This window comes from Protopterus annectens, chromosome 12.part0 (genome assembly GCF_019279795.1).
Source record: "Protopterus annectens isolate FY-2018-M chromosome 12.part0, PAN1.0, whole genome shotgun sequence".
Classification (NCBI taxonomy): domain Eukaryota; kingdom Metazoa; phylum Chordata; order Ceratodontiformes; family Protopteridae; genus Protopterus; species Protopterus annectens.
The window spans coordinates 1,533,985,702-1,534,008,175 of NC_056746.1; the positions used below are offsets into that span (position 1 = coordinate 1,533,985,702).

The window sequence follows — 22,474 nt, forward strand, 5'->3', positions numbered from 1 at the left end:
TACCCATGTATGCGGCTATCTGTTGACAACCTTACCACCGGCATGCAATTATGTGCAGCTGTTTTACTTTGGTATGTACTATGGGTGCAGATAACAATTCAGGACATTCATACAGTTACTGCAGCAGGCATGCTGGGATAAACACACAGTCATAGCAGCACACTGTACTGTTACCAACATGATACTACTAATACACTTCTATGTAGTCACTCTGTGCATCAGCAACGTGTTTACCTGTTCCCGCAATGATGTTGGAGATTGCAGGAGGTGGCACAGTGTCATCATATGCACAGGGTGTGGATTAGGTATGCCTGAGACAGCCACTGATACCACCAATTGACATGTGTGTGTATGTGTGTTGGTGGGGGGCAGCAGTACAGGGTGGGGCAGTGTTGGTGCAGTGTGTGCGTGTATGTGGTTGCCCTAGGTGTTAACATTTTGCATGTGTGTATGCATGCACACAGTTCCACCTCATGGCTGCCATATACATGGGTTTGTGGACAGCCACAGACTGCACCTGGCAGGCCATACAGATCAGTGTCTGTGTGCACGGACACTGTACCTGTGCCTGGCAGGGGTGCTACGGACCGTATCCAGTACAAAGCCAGACTGGGTACTGTCATCAGAAGCGGGAGTGTGTTGACTGGACACAAGCCCCTGTTGGGACTGGCCAGAGCCACGTGCACGTGGTCTCCTGGGGCGTTCCGATGACAGCACAGACCCAGCATTGCTGGGGCTGCTGCTGGCACTATAGGGGTGTGCGTGAGCCTGTTGTCATCCGCGCCGACTGCCAGCTGCTGCTGCCGGCATACGGCCACTTCGACACCGCAAATGCCCACCATTGCCCTGGCTCATGGACATCTGGTTGTGGAACTGCTGTAATATGTCCCCACAACGTCTGTCTATGACATCGGTGAAGTTACGGATAGCATCCGCAATGTCACGCATACTGTCTGTCATGGCTGTGCGACATGCTCTCAGCTTCCTCAGACCCTGTCTGGTGTACCTTTCCATACGTGACTGTGCCTGCATGACAGTCCGAAACATAGCTGAGGTTGACAGACCTCTTTGGGCACGTCGGCCAGAGGCAGTACGCCCACGGATGCTCCCACGAGAACCCATGGGCAACTGTCTGTGTGGTACCATCGGAGGACCCTGCCCATGGCTGCTGTGTGGGGATGCATGTGCCACAGGTACCACATTACCCTGGTCTATGCTCGCTGTATCCTGTCCATCACCTAGGGACAATGGTGACAAAGGATGTACAGGCAGGATGACTGTGCGCAATGATGGGGTTGACAGCTGTGTACTGTCAATTGGCTGACCAATGGCAGACCCTGACACACCTTCCAGTACCATTACACAAATATCATCATTGCCAGTAGCCGTGGCACAGGATTCAGGTTTCCTGCTGCAGGTCACCAGAGCAGCCCCAGAACCTGTGGGAGGAAGACAGGAAACACAGTTTACAGTCTCCAGACATTGTTACCAGTGATGCACTTATGCACACATGGACACATGCACACATGGACACATGGACACAGGCACACATGGACACAGGCACACATGGACACAGGCACACATGCACACATGGACACAGGCACACATGCAGACATGCACACGTGGACACATGCACACAGGCACACATGCACACGTGGACACGTGGACACATGCACACATGCACACGTGGACACATGCACACGTGGACACATGCACACATGCACACGTGGGCACGTGCACACGTGGACACATGCACACGTGGACACGTGGACACATGCACACATGGAGACATGCACACATGCACACATGGACACATGCACACATGGGCACGTGCACACATGCACACATGCACACATGCACACGTGGACACATGCACACGTGGACACATGCACACGTGGGCACATGCACACGTGGGCACATGCACACGTGGACACATGCACACATGCACACATGGACACATGCACACATGGGCACGTGCACACATGCACACATGGGCACGTGTACACATGAGCACATGCACACGTGGTCACGTGTACACATGCACACATGCACATGTGGACACAGGCACACATGCACACATGGACACAGGCACACATGCACAGATGCACACGTGGACACAGGCACACCTGCACACATGCACACATGGGCACAGGCACACCTGCACACATGCACACCCCGCAGTATACACACAGAGCACTACTGAGTTACACTACTTTTACTAGCATTATCAGGACTATTATAGGTTATGTTAAACACACTCACCAGCATGGATGGCCTGCCTTGCTGTAACCCTGGAGGGACCTGCAGAAATGATGAGATTAATGTCAGTGGGCACAACTGTGCCATTGATATTGCATATGATACAGTGTACAGAACAGTCAAGTGTACATATGGCATATTACCTGCACGCTCCATGTCGTGCTGCTGTGTGGAACCAGCCTCCATCATAATGCAGGTGTACTGCTGTTGTTGTTCCGGGGCTGGAGCCACAACACTTAGGAGTAGCCCCTCCAGTCTGGTGAGGGGGGATGTGTGGCCACCCCACCTCCTGTGGCGACCTGTTGCCTGTGGATATCTGATGCACACTGCCGGACACTTCAGATTAAATCACTGCAGTGATGTCGTACTTGCTCATATGTCCTGTTATGCGTGCCAATATCATTTACCCTACGGACAAGGTCTTGCCACAGTACGGCCCTCTCCTGCTGATTCTGACTGGTGCGGGAAAACAGGATGTCATACACCTGCACCAGGCTCTGGTGGATCTCCTCATCTTCCACCACAGAGTAGGCAGGGTTACGCTGTCGCACCATCTCCCTGGAAGAGAACACAAACAGGATATCAGCAGACTATGTCAGCAATATATGGCACACATACTATACATGACACTCATGTGTAGTGAAATACTATTACTCCCATATGTTGCATGTGTGTGTGTCGTGGTGGATACACAGGTACATGGCCAGATGTCAGTGCTCAGCCAACACCTGTGCAACAATACCTGCCACATTCCACACAACATAGTAGCATGCCCCATCGGTCAGCACACACTGACAGGTGCAATGCAGAACCTCACTCTGGGGGTTCATCCCAAGGTACTGTATGTGGGACACCGTCCACTACTGTGATGTGGACAGAAGTTACTTGGCCTGGATATACATATCCCACCACCACCACCAGCACAGTAGACTACTTTGATATGTATGTGATTAGACAGTTATTCACTTGCTGGGACTGAGATGGTATCCATGCAGCACACTGGGCCAGTGGAAGCCACAAGCCACACTGCTGACCCCTTTGCAAATGCTTACCACGGACATGCCACAGATTGCATGGAACTTGCACACACATTTCTAACCCAGACCCTATGCACAAAGGTTAGGCATCCTGTCCGGTGGACCCCAGACAGAGGCAGATTGTATAACAATAGCAGGAGGCTACTGCAGGACAGAGCACTTTCACATTAAGGGAAGGCATCTGTGGTCAGCACTAGTACTACGCTATGGTCCGTCATAACAACGGCCATGGCCTACTCTGGGAGGGAAATGGACACAAACACTATGGATGACCACAAGGCCTTCTTCAGTTATGTTACACATATGGACCACATGCCTCAGATATGCTCTGTGTTAATACACACCTACTTAACATTCACCAAACACACGGATATTGGCAACAATCTTGCAGACATGTTCAGTGCACGTATCCCCCCTCCTTCTCCCTCACCAGTTGAAATATTTATCACAGCTGGATGTAACCTCCCTATCATCTCACATGTCCAGGTGAGGGCCGCCCTCAGCAGAGAAGAACACACAGCATCACTGTGGCCTCGTGGTATCCCTGGATGTGTGCTACCGACACTCCGAGAGGACATACAACCGCATATAACACTGATAATTTATCTTGGCCGTACTACAGGATATGTACCTGGACAGTGGCATACAGCAACAGTGGTCCCACACCACTAAGGGGGCACCTCGACTGACCCTGGGAAGTACCACATCATATGCATAACGGGCCTGGTCTGCTAAGCTATGGAATTATGCAGTACGGGATGCATATGCAGTGATATCGGGTACCTGCAGACACTTGTTCCCAGCCAGTGTGCCTTTGGGATGGGCTGATCCTGACTTTTAAACCTGGCTGACCTTTCAAAGCAGTCACTACAGCCATTGCTGGGCCAACGCACAGACAACTGCTGCCAGGATCATGGCCTAAGACTGATTGACATGTAATGTATGGTCATCCCCTTTTGGTGGAACTACGTATACACAACATATCACATGGATATACCTATGGATACAGACCTATGACACATTTGGAGGGTTCACAGTATGCACACTATTAACCTGCTACTTTGCATTACCTGTGTTTGTCACAGCTGGTTGCGTTACCACTGCTTCTGCTTGCTGCTGCTACTGTCAGTGCTGACAGCTTCGGGTGACCGAATCACAGTGTATAATTTTTTTTTTTTTTTGCTCTCTCTCTCTCACTTCTTGCTCTCCCTCTGTCTGCTTACAGACAATGCAATGAATGTATTGCATGTGGGGAGTGTTAGCACTGGATGCTTTTGTAGGTATCTGCATAGGTCCATGTGATGGCCTCTGCACCAATTGTAAGCCAGTATTTGCTAATTGCATACAGCCAGTTGTGTACTGATTGCAGTTCTCACTGTGATTTCAGGTCAGTGCTATAAAAGGGTATGTGGGATAGGCGTTGCCCTTTCAGATTGTGAGGGTGGGGACCATGCTGGTATGCTGTGGACAGTGTTCTGTGAGTGTAAAGGTTAGTATCTCTCTCATGATTCAGGCTGTGTTGTATATTCACATTTCTCCATTCCTCTCTCATGTTCCCTGTAGCAAGTGTGTATGCACAATGACTCCTACAACTATATATAGATATATATTTATATCTATATATATATATATATATATATATATATATATATATATATATATATATGTACATATACATGCATTTATATATGTACTTTAACTGACCTTATTATCTACAAGCTACCAACTAGCATGGCTGTTTCTGTTCACACACTACTATTATGGAAATCCAGTAGTTTTGACAGTAATTTTAAATTACATGCTTTGTGTACTACACATCCTATATTCCCTTTACATTCATCCCTACTATTACATGTTATATTTATTTTAGCACAATGTTTTTGTATAAGAGTCATGGCTTAGTGGTAGGTCGTACAGACTAGTGTTTCCAAGGTCCTGGGTTCGGGACTGAGAGTGGGATTTTATTTTGCTTTTGAACTGAGTACAGGACCTGTCAATCAAAGTGACTAAGGCACTTTTAAGCAGTTGTAACCGGGTTAGCGCTGGTTTGCGCGGAGCTCACGCATGCGCACTGGTGGTTAGCTCCGCGCGCACACCCACTTACAACCACTTAACAGTGCTTACTCTGGCGCACACCCGTGCTATTTTCTTTGAAAGAAAAGAAAATGGGGAGACAGGAAAGTAGTGAAAAAGGGGTCACAAAGAGGGTAAGACAGTAGGGAAACAAGCTTGGGATGTGCAGGATGGATGTAGGTAAGGCCCATAGCTGCCCATTTCTTCATCAGCAACAGCTGTGCATATGTATGTAATTTGGTGTGACATTTGAAACCTTCCACCCCTGAGAGAGGTGTCAGGACAACAATAATACTTGTTGTACAGCCAGTTGTAATTGATAGGTTCCATGTCCAGCAGACATGTGTGCGGAATGGGCAGCTATGTATGGGGCGTAATTTTTTTGTGGGTACAGAGTGCCCTTTTTTTTTTTTTTTTTTTTTTTTCAGGTGAGAGTGGTATGTCAGATGAAGGAAGTCGGTACAGCTGGGGAGGTAGGTTGGGTAGGTAAACAGACAAGACAAACAAGACAGGAGCGATGTATGACACGTGTGGGGGGTTACACAATTGACGGGGATGGAGGTTTGGATATCCAGAGCCCATGAGCCCACAGATGGCAACAGTGGAACTGATATCCCCACCCATAGGCAGTTGCCACTGTTCCTTCACTGCCCAGGATGGGGCTGTGCTGGTGGCTGTGTAGGCCGGGCAACAGGCATGCCCGTTAGTTGCGCCACCCGTGCCTTGAGCTGGCGTAGGGGCTCGAGAACAGAGTCCCGAATCTCCCTATGCACCACAGTCCGGACGCTATGGAGGGTGAGTGGTGGTTCTCCTCCGGCCACACTTGCAGAGGGGGGGCGAGCCCCATCCCCTGCAGCGCTTCCACCCGCAGGTGGCACAGGACCACCGGAGGAGGGTCCGGACTCGGCAGTAGTGCCAGGTGCACTCGCCAGCTGAGGTGGGAGAGGTGGGTCCGCTGGAACCCGCCTTCCCTGTCGTCCTATGTTTTGCATTATGTTTTGCATTATGTCACGACAGTTTGGGTTAGTGACATATACCATTCACAGTTAGTTGTAACAGCATGTATTAGTATTCCCATTAACCAAACACCCCCATATTCACACCATTGAACAGCGTGCATAACACATGCATAATTTGAACAGAAATACACAGTCCAACAACATGCAGGGTTAATTGATGGCAACAGGCCATCAGGTGTGGATGTATGAACAGGGCAGATGCATCAACGGACATGCAAATATATATGACCCAACAGGACAAACATCCAGGGGTGTTAATTGTGATTGCACATACCATTTTCACGTGGAATGGGTTATATGTGGTTATAGGGTGGGGTAAAGAAAGTAATATTAACACCTTCGAATAACAATACATATGCTGTACATTTCTAATAGCTATAGTTATATACACACTACTGTTCTAATTACAGTTTCCTATATGATAACTATTTCAACTTGGTGATAGGACTGTTACTGCAACATCAATATACATTTTATTGTTCTTCATACACATTCATATCTAGCTTTGTTCAGCTACATCATCCTGCTACATTTGCTTTATGTAGCTGTAGACAAGTGTGGATGTTTGGTATATCAGACAATCATCCTATCTGCATATTGCAGACTGAGAGCAACATATCCAGATTTTGGGATACACATTCCAGATGCAGCAACACTTTGAACAGATTTCGCTGTTTGGTTTTGAATCTCACATGCATTTCATTCTGTCTTGACTGCAGTATACTTTATTCAGGCATTATTACTACTGTATTGCTGGATTCATGACACTTTCTCACACTCTCTCACTTGCTTTCATTTTACTATTCAGGATGGTACTTACTTCTAGGCTTTATTGACATGTTTTACCTGTAGTTATTACAATCCTTTCCAACAGTCTCACTTCTGTCATGTTTCAGTATTTCCACAGGGATATATTTCACACATGTGATTTCATCATCTTCTGCAGCTATACTTTTCAGCCTGCTGCAGGTTGTGTACTATTTTCTTACAGGTAGGGCATTTTTATTTCAGAATATATGTCAGACAGTTTCATTTTTCGGTTTAACTTACAGGCTGAAACACACTTTTGTAATCAAGCAATACTTGCAGACACTTTCACACTGTTACTTGCAGATTTTATTCCTTACTGACTACACTGCACTCTTTTGCTGACTGTCATACTTTTATATTTCTTTACAGTTACTGGTAGTGGATTATTGACCTGCCTGGTGGCACAACCGCACCAGCCTATCGCCATAGGCTCTGCGGTTCGCAGAACGGGCACCTGTAGCTGTAATATAAATGAAGTAATATTGGAATACACATCTCCATAATATCAGCTAGTTTAATTTCTTGCATACATAATTAAATGTTACTTACTCAGTAGTGGGGCGTTGGGTGTTTGCCGGGCCTCCTGGATCCAAAGGTTCAGTTGGTCCTGCTTGTGTCTGTTCAGGTCCGCATGGTGGTGACGGACCTGCTCACCAGTCCTTGGAATCCCCGTGGCACTGGTGAGATCATGAGCCAACTAGTCCCACGCCTCGGCCCGGTATACTCCCCAGAGGACCTGGCCCTGCATGAGTTGGGCCTCATGATTATGGACTAGGAGCCAGACCATGTACCTGGACTCCTCAACACCCCACCTCTGTGCTCGACAGCAACTACCCTCTCCTACTCCTGTCATTCTGCCTGCAGGTCAGTTCTACAATCGTTTATGTTGTGTATTCCCGCCTATGGGGCTTGTATAGTCCGTTTTTCCCGCACATATCTGTGATTGGCCATTTTGGAATTGTATCAACTTCAGTAAACATGCATTGTCATGCTCTAGTTTGTATTCATTCCTATATATTAGCTATTATTGCATTTAAAGGTACTGCTGTCATGGCTTAGTGGTTCTGTACCTTGACTATGGTGTATAGTATCCTGGGTTCGAACCTGGCCACTGCTTTTTATTTTTCATGACTGTCTAGACATGCTGAGGGGTGTGTCTGTGTAAAGGCAGTTTTGATACGGCTTGCTCAACGTTGCCCGTCGGTTAGCTTGTTTGTGCGGTGCGCAGCTCTGCTGCTTTAACCCTCATTTGGCTATCGGCACGCATATTACGCTCAGCTAGGGGCACATAGATTTAGCGTGTTAGACCACTGCTCAGCTACGGGCACTCATTTTGCACCAGCTAAACCACTGCTCATCTATGGGCAGATGCACTCACTCTGTTAAACTGTAGCTCAGCTATGGGCACATCTGGCATTTTTTATTCTTTTGTTACCTCACATTTCTTCAATATAAATGGGCTATTTCATTACATTTTACATAAATTGTGGTTTTATGTGTACATATTTGTCAGGGACTTGTTTCCTGCTTATTTTGCTAATAAAAAAAAATTGGTGTTGTGGGGGCTCAAACCATGAATGCCTGCTCTTCAGCCAACATCTCTACCGCTATGCTATTGCTTCCTGGCTTATTTTGCATATTTAGTTCTTATATGCTTTCACACTGACTGCTAACTGTAGCTGCGCTATGGGCACGCCCGCGCAAACGAGCGCACTCACAGTTAAACATTTTTACAATTTAAAAAAAATATATAACGTGTTTATTTATATGTTTTCTGTTCATAGTCTGTGGGGGCATGTGTTGTGTTCTGTTTATTCACATTTCCGTGGACTCTGTCGTGGGTGTTTACTTTGGGAACTTTTCCTCTTCTGGGGGCGTGTCCGCTTACAGGGCTCGGCCTACGGACACGCCCCCTACTGTCTTACATGGACCGTGTTGGCCTTAAGTGTGATTCAGCATGCTCTCATGAATATGCAGAGCATGCTGACATCACTCCGTTTAAAGCCTCCGTGTATGAGTTATAACTCTTACACAGAGGCTTTGTGGATCCTGCCCATAGTCTTTATGTATTTTTGTTAGAAAGGCAGCAAACAAAGGTACGCCATCCTCTAATTCCTTTTTTCTGTTTGTGCAATAGACAGTGAAAGCTGTAGTGCTTTGCACATTGGATATTAATGTATGCAGGGAGCTGAAGACCTTTTTTCCAGAATGCAGCTATAAAACTTTGCACTTTTTGGTGATTGGAAAGCATACAGTATTTTTACATGATTGATGAAAGCAACATTTGATATTGTTGTGCTGAATGAATTGAGTGAATAAATGTTAACAAGAAAGAAGGTGGCAGCCATTATGGATTCATCTTCATTAATATCAGTGATCAGTCCTTAAAGCAAATGTCCCTTTTATTGGTGAAGGTTTATTAATTGTTATACTGCACACTAAAGAAGATCAGAATGATGTAAAATGCTGCATTTATCTGCAAGCCCACAACAATAAAAAAAAAAATGCTGAGATGGAGTATTGTTAAAATGAAAGGACTGCCTGTATACTGGAATATTGAAGCATTGCAAAAAGCAGAACCTGAAACAAAAATGTGTTAAATATATTATAACGTGTATTTGTATTATATTACATTAGCCTACTCAAACTTCTTCCCAGACAAAAACTCTGAAGTCAGAGTAAACCATTAAAACAAGAATAGCAGTATTTTTTTAATGAGCCATATTGCAAATAAATGTTACAAATTCTTCCTGTCACCATCTCCCCACTCTGAGCTGCTGATTCTTTCAAATGATCTAACACAGATGCCATCCTGCCTCATATTGCTCCCATCCTGACTACATGAATAACTTGCCACCTTTGTAAGTTTTAAAACTAAGCAACACAGTACTGACTTGAGAAGAGAGTGCAACTCCAGTTAAAATATTTTTGGAAATGGCAGATAGGTGTATGAATCATATGAGTTTAAAAATCAAAAAGGTGTATTTGTCCATTTCCATGCAAGTATACATGTATTTTTAATTGAATTCCTGTGTTTTATGTATTTGCTTGTTTTTTAGATGAGTGAACTGGTCATTCTGTAACCCTTGGCAACCACAACTTAGGCCACATGGGCATGGGTATATATGGTATTTATGGAAATTGTAGTGTAGCCAGTAAACTAGCATTGTTTTTGGGAGGTGAGAGAAAACTCGAGAACCCACACAGAAATGGGGAGAACATGTAGAATTCCACATGAGTGACAGTATTGAGACAGAAATTCAAGATTCTGTCCTGACCATGGAGACATAAGACAGTGATCTTACCACTAAGTTACCATACTGCCAACATTTTCTGGGTAGTCAGCACCAAACCTTTTGTTTTTAATGTGTTTTTTTTAGCTAATTTTAATTTCGTTTTTCTTCTGCCTTTCAGGTCTCTGTTGGATGATGACTTCTTCAGTAAGATTGCAGAAGAGGCCGACAAAGATGAGGTGAGGGTTAAAAAGAAAAAAATTAAATGAGTCACTTGGCACAGATTTCTTGAGTTCCATTACCAACGCAACTAGTTCTGCAGTAGATCAGGTTTGCCATTGGCCAACTGTCATTCAATAGCAAGGAATGGGTATGCATCTGGTACATAACACTATGATGAAAGACTTTATTTGCAGATGGGATAAAAATAGTCGAAGAGGCATATAGTGGTGTATGTCCTTAGTCATTGTATCACATCTGTGTTCTTCATTCTCACTCCTGCAGTAGCCTATGGGCAGGGTCCAGTCAAGGACACAACACTCGACCAGCTTGTCAGATCTAACTCCCCTCCCTCTCACTGTTAATAGGCTGCATCCTTTTTGGAGGGAAGTATATCAGCAACCAGTGTGAAGCAAGTCTTCAGAATTTTCCTGCCACCTTGAAGAGAAACATCTGTCTGGCTGCAGAGGAACAGCAGTCAGTCAAAAGCTTTCTAACAGATAAGACCCTATTTGAGGACCCCTTCCTCTCATAAAACTTTTTGGGTCTATGTTTAGTCATTGAATGAGAAATCCATTGAACCTCTGTTCATCAAACTTAAAATATTGCACGTTCACTTCAGAAAACGTTCAGTCATTGAATATTTTACTCAGGGATAAGAGACAGTGGACTAACATGGATACCGAACAGTGGCCCAACATGGATGCTGAAACACACACTAGTATATCAAACCCACCCAGGTGGGGGGCTACAACCCCCCTACTTATATATATATTGTGTGTGTGTGTGTGTGTGTGTGTGTGTGTGTATATATATATATATATATATATATATATATATATATATATATAAACTCTGAGATTGCACTACACTGGGGAAAAGAGCAAATGTCCTAATGCTGGCCAACCAACTCTGTTCCCTGGGTAAAATATTTCATGATTGAACGTTCGCGGAAGTGAAAGTTCGATGTTCTAAGTTTAATGAATAGAGGTTCGATAGATTTCTCATTCAATGACTGAACATAGACCCATATTTTTTATTGAATATTTGTGGTGTTTTTTCTGATCTACCTTAACATTTTTAAAAACAACCCCCCTCAGCTATTTGTGGTATCCCACCTTACGAATACCAGCTTTTGTCAGGGATGGTTTATATGTGCTTTTCCACTGTTTGCTTGGCTTATTTTACAGTTTTGTGTGGAAAACTGTGATTTTATGAAAATATTATGCATTTGGACTGTGATTTTTGCAGTGTGTGTGTGTGTTTTGTGCTTGTTACAGTTTTTTAATGGAAATGGAACCTTTTCTCATTTCTGAGATAATAAATATTCTATATTTCTGACTAAAAATTTCAGGTCTCTTCGCATGTTTTTCAGTTTACTTTATGTGTTCGCAAGTGTGGGGACATTTTTTTTGTCTTTAGGGAAGGAAAGTGTGTTGTTTTGCTTACTAGTATTACTAGTAAATACTTACCTTCTTCCAGTGTCCTTCTTCCAGTGTTACTATACCTACTGTACTGGCAGTCTGTTTTTTTCTCTGGCTACAGCATGGATAATATTCCCAGTCCTGCTTCTTCCACTCTTCTTGTACCTAAAAAGAAAAAAAAGTACAAAATTATTGCATCAGCTTATGGTTAGTGATTGGTGGTGCCAGATATTGTTCCATAGACCTTTTGTCTGTTGCCTCAAGTCTGTTTGGAGTAGGTGTAATGGCCAATGTGGATCAGGGCTTAAACACTTCCCCAGGGACTGGTCCAGAACTTGTTACATGTATGGGAGAACCAAACACTTTAGGTACGTAAATTTTTAAGGGAAAGAGACCACTTACCAGGAATAGTACTGTAAAGGTTAATCCATTAATAAACAATGTAATGCAGCTATTAATCCCAAACACACAGTCATAGATTCTGGATGCAAACACATTTTATTATAAACTATCAGTACTGGAATCTTACATAACATTTAGGAAAATTCAACTGTATATTCAGATGCAATTCCTTTTTTATCTTAAATTTAAAAAAAAAGGAAAGATTACTTCATACGAATTTCAAAGCTTTCTCAGCTTTTGATTACACACAAACTTCCAAGGCTGTAAGGAGTAACCAGATAAAAAGTTATGCATACAGAAGTGCTTTGCTTTTGACAGGTAAATGTGTTCCTTTTCAGCAGACTTATCTCTTACAGAATACCTAACCTTCTCTCAAGGCTAAATGATTACAAGAAACATTTGTCATCTGTTTGCTAAGCTGTAATGAACTCTAAAAGTGAAGCTGTTCTTCTTAGCTAACTTTAAGCTAGCAGTGTGTAAAATATAAGCATTAATGACATATCCGTATGAGTAGGCTGCCCCCTGACCACTCTTTCAATAGGGATATACCTAGAAAAAAGACGCAAAAACTTAATTACAGGGTAGATGATCAGGTTGTTTTTGTGTGTGTGTATGTATGTCTATATATATATATATATATATATATATATATATATATATATAAAATATATATATATAATGTCAGATGTTACATCTTTGACTAAGAGTGTTTTGCAGTTATGCAGTTCTGAGGGCTTTTAGCAGTTCTGGTACGGTTATCGCCAGAGAGCAGTATGTGTTTTCAGATGATGAGGATTCTGACAGAGACAGTGGACATTCTGCTCAAGAATCAATTACCCAGAACTTTGACACTTCAGAACCTTAAGTTAATCCTAGACAATTTTTTCCCTATGGTGAAACTGTTGCTAAACTCGGGGATGTTTTAGTTTGGGAACATACAGGGGCTCCCCAGAACTGGGCACATTTTATGATTTATTAGACCATGGGGTTCCTAATTCTGCAGCTATTCCTGCTATTTTGTGATTTCTAAAAAACACTTTTAAAGCTGCCTGCAGGGCTACTGATTCACTGGCTCAATTCCAAAGAAAGCTAATGAGAAGTATAGGGTCTCTTCAGAATGTAAATGTTTTTATTCTCAACTGTCAGTTGACCCTGGTTCAATAATTCCAGCAGCAACAGCTAACCGTAAATATTATGCATCTTCTAACACAGTACACTTGATAAGTGGTTAGACAGACAAGGTGAGAAACTATTTGCTTTAGGACTTTAGCTGATTCCGCCATGAACTACCCCCTTAGCTCAAATGAAGAGCAAAAAAAAAGCTGTAAGTAATTGGCTTATTACAGTTATATCTACGCCATCCCTACAAAAAGAAAAAATGAAAGGTCCAAATCCATGTAAATGAGCTCAAGAGACTGTAGATTTAAAGAACAAATTATTGAACATCTATCAGATGTTAGGGGAAATGTGTGCACGAATTCGCTCATGAAGCATGTTCAAGGAAAAAGGATTGCAACATAATTTTAAGTTTTGGGATATACAAGTTGTGTTAAAGAAGAGCAAGGGTGGTGATTTAAAGAATTTTACTAAAGTCTGTGAACAAAATTGGATAATATGTTTGAATGCGGATAGTCTGCCTGGATTAAACTCTGCTGTTAGTTGAATACCTTTACTAAAGTATAAACAGAATAAGTTGTAGGATGCAACTTTGTTGTTATGCTGCATTTTTTAGATAGGTTACTATGTAACCGCGTATTTATGGCACAATGTAAATTGCTTAATTGATGCTGTTTTTTGATTGTTTTTTAGAACATGTGACATCTTTTAAAAATTGATGCCTTTAGAATTTTTGTATGCATCGAGAAAGGGTAAAGACCTGAAAACTTTGCTGTGTTCGTGTGCAAAAGTGTATTAAAAGAATTTTACTGGTGTTTGAGCTCAGGCGTGTTTTCTTCACATACCTTCTACTGGTATACCAGCCAGGTGATTCCCCCCTCCCTCATGCCCCAGCCATTTAGGTTCTGTTTCTGTGCCTTTCCCCCAACCCTCCTTTAACATATTTTATATATACATAATATATAAAATTATACTGTAGCAAACAGTTGCTACTGTTTATACCGGTCTGTACAGTGTGCTTCAGCACTTATGTTTTAGTTTTAAAAAATGTTTCTTTTTAAACTGTAACAAACTGCTGGCTACAAATGTAACAAACAGTTGCTGTAGTTTATATCCTGCCTGCATAAAGTGCTACAGTGCTCAGGTTTTAGTTAAAAAAAAAAAAAAAAAAAAACCACACATGGAGTGCTACAACTCTAGGGTTTTAGTTTAAAAAAATACCACACTTGGAGCTCTACAGCGCTCAGGTTTAGACTGCAAATACAATACCATCTATTTATTAAAAGCCAGTATTGCATTGGAGGCGATTGCGCCCCTCCACCTACACTTTGTGCCTGTGGCATTTTCCCCTCTCATCCCACTCTAGCCACATTACTGGTTTGCTTTTACTATGTTAACCATTAGATTCTGGAATTCTCAGGATTATTTGTTATAGTTTATGCTAAAATGTGCTTATAGTTTGGAAGAATTTGCCGCTCCATTGTTTCCAGAAGGCACGTTTTATTTGAATCAGATTGTTTCTAACTTGACTCAAGTCCTAAACATGCTTTGATAAGTGTGCATGATTGTGCTGCCACTGTGTCTAGAGCTTCTGGTTCTTCTGTGGTGTTGAGGAGATTTGTTTGGTTGCATAATCAGAATTTCTCTGATGACTTAAAGTCTAAAATTCTTAATTTTCTAATTTTCCTGGATATGGTATTTAGGTCTGCAGCTGCACAGATGCTTAAACAGTGGGACAATTAAGGTAAATTGATGCATGGAGTTACAAGAATTTTTCAGGTACTCATGTTCTACCCTAACAAGGTTGCTCCATAATCCTGTAGGGGGCAGACGAAACAGAAATCCCAACCTGACAACAAGCAGGCTTCCAGCAGAAAATGGACAGGAGGACAACTCTCTTTCAAACGAATAAAAAGTAACTTTCCCAAAAAAGAGTCCAGCTCCAGCTTATGAATGACTGTGCCAGGAATCTGATCACCTCATCCACACCTCCTGCCCCATTTTCCATACCTCTCTCACACTAAATCCTTTAACATGGTGTTAGACTATTTCAGACAGATGGGTGTTGAAGGTGATTCAGAAAGAATTCAATTGGCAGCGGATGGACTCTACTTTCCCTTTCAGGAGAATCCTCCCCCCCTCATCCACTCAAGCAGATAGACCTGTTTCCACTAGTACTGCAACATATGTTTGAAGCATGGATCATAGAATCAGTACCTGTAAATCACTGGGAAAATGTTTTTATTCCAGGATATTTTTGGTACTAAAGATGGAGCATGTTTGGAAACCGTTGTTAGATCTGTCTTTTTTCAGCCTTTATGTAAAAGTTCCAACATTCAAGATGTTGACCCTTCATTCAGTGCTTGCCCTGCTTCCAGACCAATGTCTTACGGTAACACTTGATCTCAAAGATGCTGACCTTCACATACCCAGTGCCCACTGTTTCAGTTAATTTTTAAGATTTGCTGTATCTGGATTACTTTTTCAGTATTGGGTGGCTCACTGCAGATTGTAGGGCATTCATATTTTCCTTACTTAGAAAACTTGCATATTTGTGCAGAATCTTTTAGTCCTTAAAGACATCTGAGATTTGACTTGAACTTAACAAAAGTCTTTTCTCAGACCCTCCCACGAAATTGTCATTTTGGGATATCAGATAGATACACTCAGGCAAAAGACCTTCTTCAAAAAGAAAACACAATAGCTTACCAGCAGATTTTGATTAATTTTTCTCAACAGATTCAGGCTCCTGCAAAAGAATTTCTTAGGCCTCTAGGCCTCATGGCATCCATGATCCACATGATAACCACTTGCGAGATTACACTTGAGTAAAATCAAGTGGTACCTAAAAACATTCTTGGACCCAGCACGTACATCCTATGGACAGCTAGATTCCTGTTCTGGGGTTTGTAACTGCAGACAATTGCAGTGGTGGAGGGATCAAATGGCTCTCAATCCAGGACTTCCATTCTCTCTTCCAACCCTGGTTAGTGTTTTGTCGCGCTGATTTATGGGTGACTTTTTCTTATATTAGAGTGATGGCTTTAGTGTTTGTTTCGATGTCACTTACCATTTTAATGTTTTTTTTTTATTTTGATAATTCCTTCTTGTTCTACGTTTTTTGTTAGTGTTGTAGCTGTAGCAGTATTCCGCATCTCTTTTGTTTACCAATTTGTCCCAGCCCTACTGCTGACATAATCTCAGTGAAATTGAATCACTGTAAGCATAGAAAATTGCTGTGCATAATAGTACTGTACTTGGCTGCTTTCTTTGTTTTATTTCCGGTATTAGTAACAAGAACTTAGATACAGATAACTTATTATCTGAAGTAGGATATTCATTTGTCTGCAACCTGTGGGTTATGGATCCGATATCGGATCCGAACCGGCATAGTTTTCCAGCTATGGATCCAAGCTCTCAGCTCCTCCCCTCACCCATAATGCCCTGCTCTACCCTCATGACCTCAGATCTTGTTTGCCGCGCTGGTAACTAGATGTGGATACATAGCTCTCAGCTAAGTAGACTTTTTCTTGTTGAAAAATAGAGAATTTTTTCTTTCTTTATTAATTTTTGTGTGAAAGTAGTAGGTTTCCCGTTTATATAGACTGTTTTAAGTGTATTTTAAGTTACAGTAATAATTTTTATTCCCTCCCCTCGCTGTACGTAGAGTGTGTGTGTAGGCCTGTGTGCTTTCTTTTTTTTGTTTAAGTTACTTTTCAGTAACTTTGGGTTTTTATAGATTATGGCTGAACAGCCTAAGTCTATATTTTCCAAATGCTCCGAGTGTGGCCATAAGCTCTCTCCGGCTGATGGCCACACTCGGTGTGTTAAGTGTCTTGGGGTTGAACACCTCACATCTGGTTGTACCATTTGTGCAGGGTTCAACCCCAGGGCACTGAGGGAGCGGAGGTCCAAGCTGGTCTTGGCGGGTCTTTTACCGCCGGACTCGGCTCCGACCTCCGCTCCTTCGGGGACTCCTGCGGCTGCAGTTGTTCCCCCTGTGGCACCCCCTCCTGCTCCGGGGACTCAAACTCCCGCTTCTGGAGAGGAGAGGGATGCATCTAGAAAGGACGGAGGGAGAAGCACCAAGCGGCGGGCGAGACCTCTGTTTCGGCCCGCCAGCTAAGCGGCTTCTCCCGGCTCCGTGTCGTTCGGTCTCCTCCTTCGGCTCCGGTCCCTGTTTGCTTCTCACGGGTCCCGAGGAGGAGGAGACCGATCTCCGTCGAGGCTATCGAGGAGGCATTCCAGGCCTACCTCGGTAGCCTCGTCGAGATCTACCCATAGCCTTTCGATGCTGATCTGGACGGATGATGAGAAGGTTCATCCAGGCCCAGATGCAGATGGGAGTGCTCTTGCCTCCCCTCGGGGAGCTCAACACCCTTTTAAGCCTATTGCTCCTTCTCCGACCCGCTACCGGGTTCGAGCAACTGGAGCCGAGCAGCCGGGCGGGGAGGTCGGAGCCGATAGTACTTGGTGCCGGATCCGACCCTGCCTCGAGTGCGTCGGACCCGATCTCGGAGCCTGGATCCGAGCCGGATCCGGGGATCAGTGCTCGCCGGCGCCGTCTGTGTCGGGCGCACTGTCGCCGGATCCGAGTGCCGGCGCCGGCTCCGATCCACTCTTCGGATCGAGGGAGCCGATTGTCGGATCCTTTGGTCGAGGTCGGCTCCCCTTGGCTTTTGATGTAGTGGAGAGGGCTCTGTTGAGGGTCTCCGGACCCCGGCACTTGCTTCGGCTCCGTCCAGCGCTCCCTCTGCACTGGGCCAGGCTTCCACCATCCGGCCCCTGGGACAGCCCGTTTCTGTGCCCCAAGTTGCTCCCATGGAGCAAATTGCTGCTGCGAGGACTCCTCTGACAGCCCCCAGAGGAGGCTCCTCAAGCATACGCAAAAGGAGGCACATTGACTCCCCTGAGTCTCTCACTGAAGACACGGACTTGGAGGAAGGGAAGGCTCCCCACGGTCACCCCGAGGATGTCTCCTTCGGAGACATCATGGAAATACTCCGTATTAGGGGTGGTCTGCCCCAAGTCTTCCTCGGACGAGTCCGTGTTCTTGGAGGCATTGAAGCGGGCCCGTCTACCTCTTGGGTGTCCCCTGCCGACCCCTGGTGGACCTTATTACCACCAGGGCGTGGAAGGAACCGGACACCGTGGAGCCAATTCCCAAAAGACCTGATAGAATCCTTAGCCCGCCTTCCGACAGGACCCATTGGAGTAAGGGGCCTCCTGTAGATGCCATGTTGATGGCGGCCACAAAGAGGGAACTGGCTCAGGAGAGTCCCTCAGTCCACCCACCGAGCAAGGAGTCTCGGATGATGGACCGCTTGGGGAAGCGGATGTTCAGTTCGGCGACCTTCTCGGTAAGGGCGCTGAACTATTTGGCACATGTTATTCGGATGCAGCGAGACCTTATTAAGAATGCGCTGCATCCCCTGAGTCCATTTCGGAGGAGGACAGAGTTCTGCACTCCACCAAAATGGCCACTCTTAGGTCAGTCACAAATACTTCTATGCGGCTACTCTCCCATGCTACGGAGTGCCGCTAGAGCTGCGGGACAGGACTGGTCACGAGGCGTCAGGCCTGGCTCCGCCACTCGATTTTCTGAGCCCTTCAAGGCGTCGTTTGCGAACGCCCCTTTTGATGGTTCTGCTCTGTTTGGCAAGACCATTCGCGAGACGTTGACCCAGAGTGAGAAGGACGGGAAGACGCTGTCTGCCGTCGGAATCCGCTTCTCTGCACCCCAGAGGCCCTATTCTAGGAACCAAAAGGGTCAGAAGAAGATGTGGTTCCGGAAGTCGCAGCAGTCCCAGCCTGCTCCGGACAACCAGTCCTTCCGTGGCAGAGGAGGACAGGGAGGACGCCGCCCTAGAGGCAGAGGGGCTCCCAGAAACTTCGGGTCCAGGGAACCTTTCTCTGAGCGGCCCGCGCAGCAACCCTGAGGGTTGCCCGACTGCTCTACTCTGGAGGCAGTCGGGGACGTTCGGGCACCTAGCGGCATGGGAGTCCATAACATCGGACCGCTGGGTTCTCCAAATCATATCCAGGGGATATCGCATTCCTTTCCTTCACCTTCCAAAGATGAAGTCCCTCCCAGGCGTACCACCCGGTCAAAGGGAGGCCGCTTTGGCAGAAATTGGCCATCTGCTAGAGAAAAGAGCCATCCAGCCCGTTTCCCCAGACCAGATCGGATCAGGGTTCTACTCCAGATTCTTTTTAGTGCCAAAAGACGGGGAACTAAGACCAATCCTAGACCTCTCTCTCTTGAATCTGGCAGTCCCCAAAGAAAAATTCCGAATGGTCACTCTACAATCTATTCTCCCACTTCTGGGAGAAGGCCACTGGATGTGCTGCATAGATCTCAAGGACGCGTACTACCACATCCTAATGGACAGGCGCCCAGGAGGTTTCTCCGCTTCCGGCTGGGAGCCAGTCACTACCAGTTCGGGTCCTTCCCTTTGGTCTCTCCTCAGCCCCAGGGTGTTTACCAAAGTACTAGCAGTGGTAGCGGCCCACCTGAGGCTTCAGGGGGTGCAGGTCTTTCCCTACCTGGGCGACTGGCTCCTTACCGGCCCAACAAGGCATCTACTTCTCTCGGCCCGAGACTCCCTTCTCCATCTTGCTCCATTTCTGGGCATCACAATAAATACAAACAAGTCCAACCTGGCCCACTCAGCTCTTAGATTTCATAGGGGCCAGACTAGACACAAGGAGTTTACGAGCCTTCCTCACTGCGGACAGAGTTCTAAATCTGCAGCTCCAGGTGCGGGCCATTCTCCATTCATGTTCTGTTCCAGCGGAGTTGGTCCTGAGGGCTCTAGGGTCCATGGCTTCGTCGATAGCTCTTCTTCCTCTTGCCAGGCTCAATATGCGCATTCTGCAGTGGGCGCTCTTAGTACAGTGGTCATACCTTGCTCTCCCCATGCATCATCCCATAGCGATCAGCAAGGCTTGCAAGCGGTCCCTGTTGTGGTGGCTCCACTCCCCGGATCTCCACGAGGGTCGCCCATTTTGTGCTTCTCCCCCTCTCGCCACGGTGACCACGGACGCCTCCCGCCTCGGGTGGGGGGGGCACTTTGCGGGCCGGACAGTCCAAGGCACGTGGAACGATTCAGAGACCTTACTGCATATCAATGTTCTAGAGATGAGAGCAGTGCTCTTAGCGTTGCTAGCACTTCAGGACTTTCTTCCCTTGGGAACAATTGCGATTCAATCGGACAATATGTCTGTTGTCTGGTACATCAACAAGCAAGGGGGAACAAGGTCTTACCCTCTTTGTCGAGAGGCCATGAGAGTTTGGGAATGGGCAATTTCCACCAATCGCTTTCTCATAGCAACGCACATTCCGGGTCGGTCCAACATCCTAGCGGACAAGCTCAGTCGCACCATTCTGACCCCTTACAGTGGTCTCTCAATTGTCAAGTAGCGGAACGCATATTCGCACGGTGGGGAACCCCTTCATGCGATCTTTTGCTTCTCCCTCAAACACCAACTACGACAGTTCTTTCGCTCTAATACCTCCTCCCGGAGGTACCCCAAGAGACGCTCTGGTGCATGCTTGGCCACCCGGTCTTCTGTATGCCTATCCACCCTTGCCTCTGATGCTGCAGGTTCTTCAGAAAGCCTCTCGGGTGGGTTGCAGAATGATTCTCATTGCTCCATTCTGGCCTCGACAGATCTGGTTCCCCTTCCTAAGGTCTCACTCGGTGAATCCTCCTTGGATTCTAGATCCCATTCGGATCTGATATCCCATCCATCCTGCATTCCTCCTCCGAACCTGGACAACCTGAAGCTGACCGCTTGGCTGCTCCAGTTCCACTCTTGATAAGGACTCGGTATTTCTTCACGGTAAAGTCTATTTTGGTGGCGGCCCATACACCATCCACTAGAAAAGTTTACGAAGCAAATGGAAACGTTTCTCTGTTTGGGCGGAGCGGCAAGGCCTAAATCCCTTCACGGTTCCTCTCCCTGTAGTGCTTGATTTTCTAACCTCTCTCTTTAATGATGGTGCCAGCAGTTCCACAGTCAAAGTTCAACTGGCGGCAATTTCTCACTATCACATTGGTCATGAGTCTAATCCTCTTATGTCAGCCAAATTGTGCAAAACATTTCTTAAAGGTACTTTCCTTCTCAGGCCCCTATAAAGCAAGCAGTTCCTCCTTGGGACCTTTCTTTGGTCCTACAGGCCTTGACCGCTCCCCTTCGAGCCCGCTACGTGGATCTCAAATTCTTGTCCTACAAGACAGCTTTTTGGTAGCCATTACATCAGCCAAGAGAGTTTCTGAACTTCAAGCTTTATCAGCTAAACCTCCTTACTTGGTATTTCATCCGGACCGTGTCTCCCTCAGGACCAACCCGTCCTTCCTTCCTAAAATCGCTTCTGAAGCAAACATCAATCAATCCATTAACCTCCCTGTTTTCTTCCCTAAGTATGAAAACAAAGGTGAATATAAGCTACACTCACTAGATGTTCACAGGCAACTTAGATTTTATCTCAACAGGACAGCTGGTCATAGGCAATCCGACCAGCTGTTTATTTCCTTTGCAAAATTCAGTTTGGGCAAGCCAATTTCTAAAGTTTCTCTGTCCCGCTGGATTTCACAGTGCATTTTATTGGCTTATCAAGCGTCAGGAAGGCCCGCACCGGGGGGTGTTCATGCCCATTCAACCCGGTCAGTTTCTACCTCGGCAGCCTATAAGGCTAGGATTCCTCTAGATGATATTTGTGCAGCAGCCACGTGGGCTTCATCTCATACATTTATTTCTCACTATAAGTTGGATCTTGCATCTAGGGGTAGAGCACCCTTTGGCTCCGGTGCTCGGAATATCCTTCCATGATGGCCGCCCAAGATTCAGGTAGCTGGGGACTCTGTCCCACAGGTTGC

At 45.4% G+C, this 22,474-nt stretch overlaps 1 protein-coding gene across 3 annotated transcripts in view; it reads left to right on the top strand.

Moving 5' to 3' along the window:
* Positions 1-22,474, top strand: part of FBF1 (Fas binding factor 1) — a 1,798,645-nt gene that overhangs the window by 157,667 nt on the left and 1,618,504 nt on the right. For all 3 annotated transcript variants that reach the window (XM_044090504.1, XM_044090506.1, XM_044090505.1), the window contains exon 6: positions 10,613-10,670. In XM_044090504.1, coding sequence (XP_043946439.1) covers positions 10,613-10,670 — 58 coding nt within the window. The remainder of the gene's footprint in view (positions 1-10,612; positions 10,671-22,474) is intronic.